General features: G+C 36.5%; 1 protein-coding gene across 1 annotated transcript; it reads left to right on the forward strand.

Moving 5' to 3' along the window:
* The first annotated feature begins 578 nt into the window (after positions 1–578).
* On the forward strand, positions 579–1,915 carry LOC127080772 (RING-H2 finger protein ATL74). Its single transcript, XM_051021073.1, has one exon. The coding sequence runs from the start codon at positions 1,026–1,028 to the stop codon at positions 1,605–1,607; it is 582 nt and encodes a 193-aa protein (XP_050877030.1). The 5' UTR covers positions 579–1,025; the 3' UTR covers positions 1,608–1,915.
* Positions 1,916–2,531: the final 616 nt, after the last annotated feature.

Raw genomic sequence — 2,531 nt, forward strand, 5'->3', positions numbered from 1 at the left:
TCAAAATAGCTATTGGAGAAAGAAATTGACAAAATGTTATACAAATTTCGCCTAACATGAGCACTGGACTGAGGCTTCCATCGTGGCACGACTCATTATAAGCATGTGGGTTGGGTCCCTCGAGTCAGTAACACACCCATGTTACTCACAGCAGGCCATAATTATATGTTTCACCTATTCTTATGTTAACAAATAACCGTATAGTATAGGTTGCATTAAACTTTGATTCTTAACAGTGTAGTTGACGTTGCTTGCTTGTTTCTCCCAACCCAATCCCAATTTCGTGTAAAATCTTCCAAAGTTATATTCCATCTCTTTCCTTCCTAACTATCACAATTGTAGATATAAACTGAAACTCGTGGACCCTTTTATTTTCCATGGAGTGGACCTTACCCTACATTTGGGGTTAGGCAAATGATCCATGAACCATGATGTGCCCACAATTTTCCTCCTTGTTAGGCCACGTGTATACAAACCTCCATTCGTTCATTTTTTTAGAAGTAACTGAAAAATAAGACAATTAGATTTTACACTAATTTTGTGGTATAATACTATTGCACAGGCTTTAAGTATAAATAAAATTGTTGAGAAAAGATTAGTTTTCAACTTTACATTTATGGTTGAGTGGAGGAGTGGGGGAAGGATATGGTGCTGAGAATAAGTGCTTCTTTAATTAAGCTGTTTTTGATTAGGTGGGATCGGGTGCAATAATTTCTTCCCTACCCTGAATTCATGTCACTTACTATCAATACTATACTATCTCACTTCAATAATACATGAAAGGAGACAACAAAGTAGCTGTCCTGCTTTCACTTCCAAACATAAATATCCATGTCATGTTTTCCTACGAAATTTCTTAAAACCACAAAACACTTCAACACAACTCACAAGAATTCTGAGTTTTGCTACTGAAAATAGTACTACCGACCTCAAGTTCGCTACACTGCTTATCTTTTACGAGGTATAGTCCGTTTTGGATCCGAAACTAGAAACTACTAGTTAGTGTTTTAAGCTTAGAATCCACAATGGCGATCCGTTTACATCTACGCCTTCACCGTCTTTTGCTCGACGCGGATTCAACTTCAACAAGTGACATGAATAGGCCAAGAGAAACTTTCACAGCCACAGGTGATTCAAATTTCGACACCACCATGGTGTTTATCTTAGCAGCTTTACTTTGTGCACTTATTTTTGCATTAGGACTTAACTCAATTGTAAGGTGTGCTCTAAGATGTAGTCACAGATATGCTTTCGAGACACCAGATGAAACAATTGCTCGTTTAGCTTCAAAGGGTTTGAAGAAGAGTGCTTTGCGTAAGATCCCTATAGCTGTTTATGGTTCAGGAGGTAGTACTAGTTTTGCAGCTACAGATTGTCCAATTTGTCTTGGAGAGTTTGTGGATGGAGAGAAAGTTCGAGTGTTGCCAAAATGTAACCATGGATTTCATGTAAGGTGTATAGATAGATGGCTGCTTTCACACTCCTCTTGTCCTACTTGTAGACAGTCTCTGATTGAGTATCCAAATCCAACTAGTTCTTCTGAAGGTTCATCTTTAGTTGTGAATGTTGTTGCTGTGGCTGCAGGAACCGCAAACCAGCGGCTTTAAATCAATGTCCGTGGTCGCATTTACTTGATATTGCATAGAATCACGATTGGTTTTAGAGACATCAAAAACCTAGATTACTTTTTCCGAAATCCTGGTTTGTAGCCTTCAAGGTATAACATTAAATCTTTTGAATGTTTGTTGTCTGTAAATAGATTGAAAGGACCATTGGGGTGACATTTTGAATAACTAGATGAAACTTGGTTAAACTTCAGAACTAAATTAAGTAGAAAATTGTGTACTTTAACTTTTTTTGACTACTATGTTACCTTGTTGTCATATTTTATCTGATGCGATACTCTTAATCTTAACATGTTCTCATGACACCAATGACACCAGTTAAAACTTTGTAATGCTTTTTTTTATTCTTTAATAGATAGTACTATTTTCTCTTGTCAATTAAGTAAAGCTAAATTCAGATGCTTTCTTGAAGGGAAGTGTGAGTACAAGAGCATATAAAACACCAAGTAGTCATGATTGTTACTTTGTTCACATATTGGAATCTCAATGTTTCTTCATCTGCTGTAGCTAATAATCTTTGTGGGTTCCTTAGGCCCACAGTATAGGGGAAAGTTCAATCCAGCAGCACTACCTGTGATTGTGAATATGAACCAAATAATGAGAACTGAGGATAGCTTGCAGGCTGCAGCTTGAATTTGACATTTTTTAAGCATTATTCCAAATGGACCACTGATTATCAATGTTGCATATTTTCTTCTTTTATTTTGCTTTTGTTTGTTTTTTATTCATAATCACCACTACAGAAAAACTAAGCATGTGAGAGATATATGAGCATATGGGATAGAGTGGCTGGAATGTGAACAAATATGGAGTTTGAAATGTGGATAATAGGACATACTGTCCTCTGCTTGAGAAAACAAAGAAAACAAAAACACGTCTGAAGTTTTTCATCTTAAACTTTTTGCG

The sequence above is a fragment of the Lathyrus oleraceus genome, chromosome 5 (assembly GCF_024323335.1).
Source record: "Lathyrus oleraceus cultivar Zhongwan6 chromosome 5, CAAS_Psat_ZW6_1.0, whole genome shotgun sequence".
Taxonomy (NCBI): domain Eukaryota; kingdom Viridiplantae; phylum Streptophyta; class Magnoliopsida; order Fabales; family Fabaceae; genus Lathyrus; species Lathyrus oleraceus.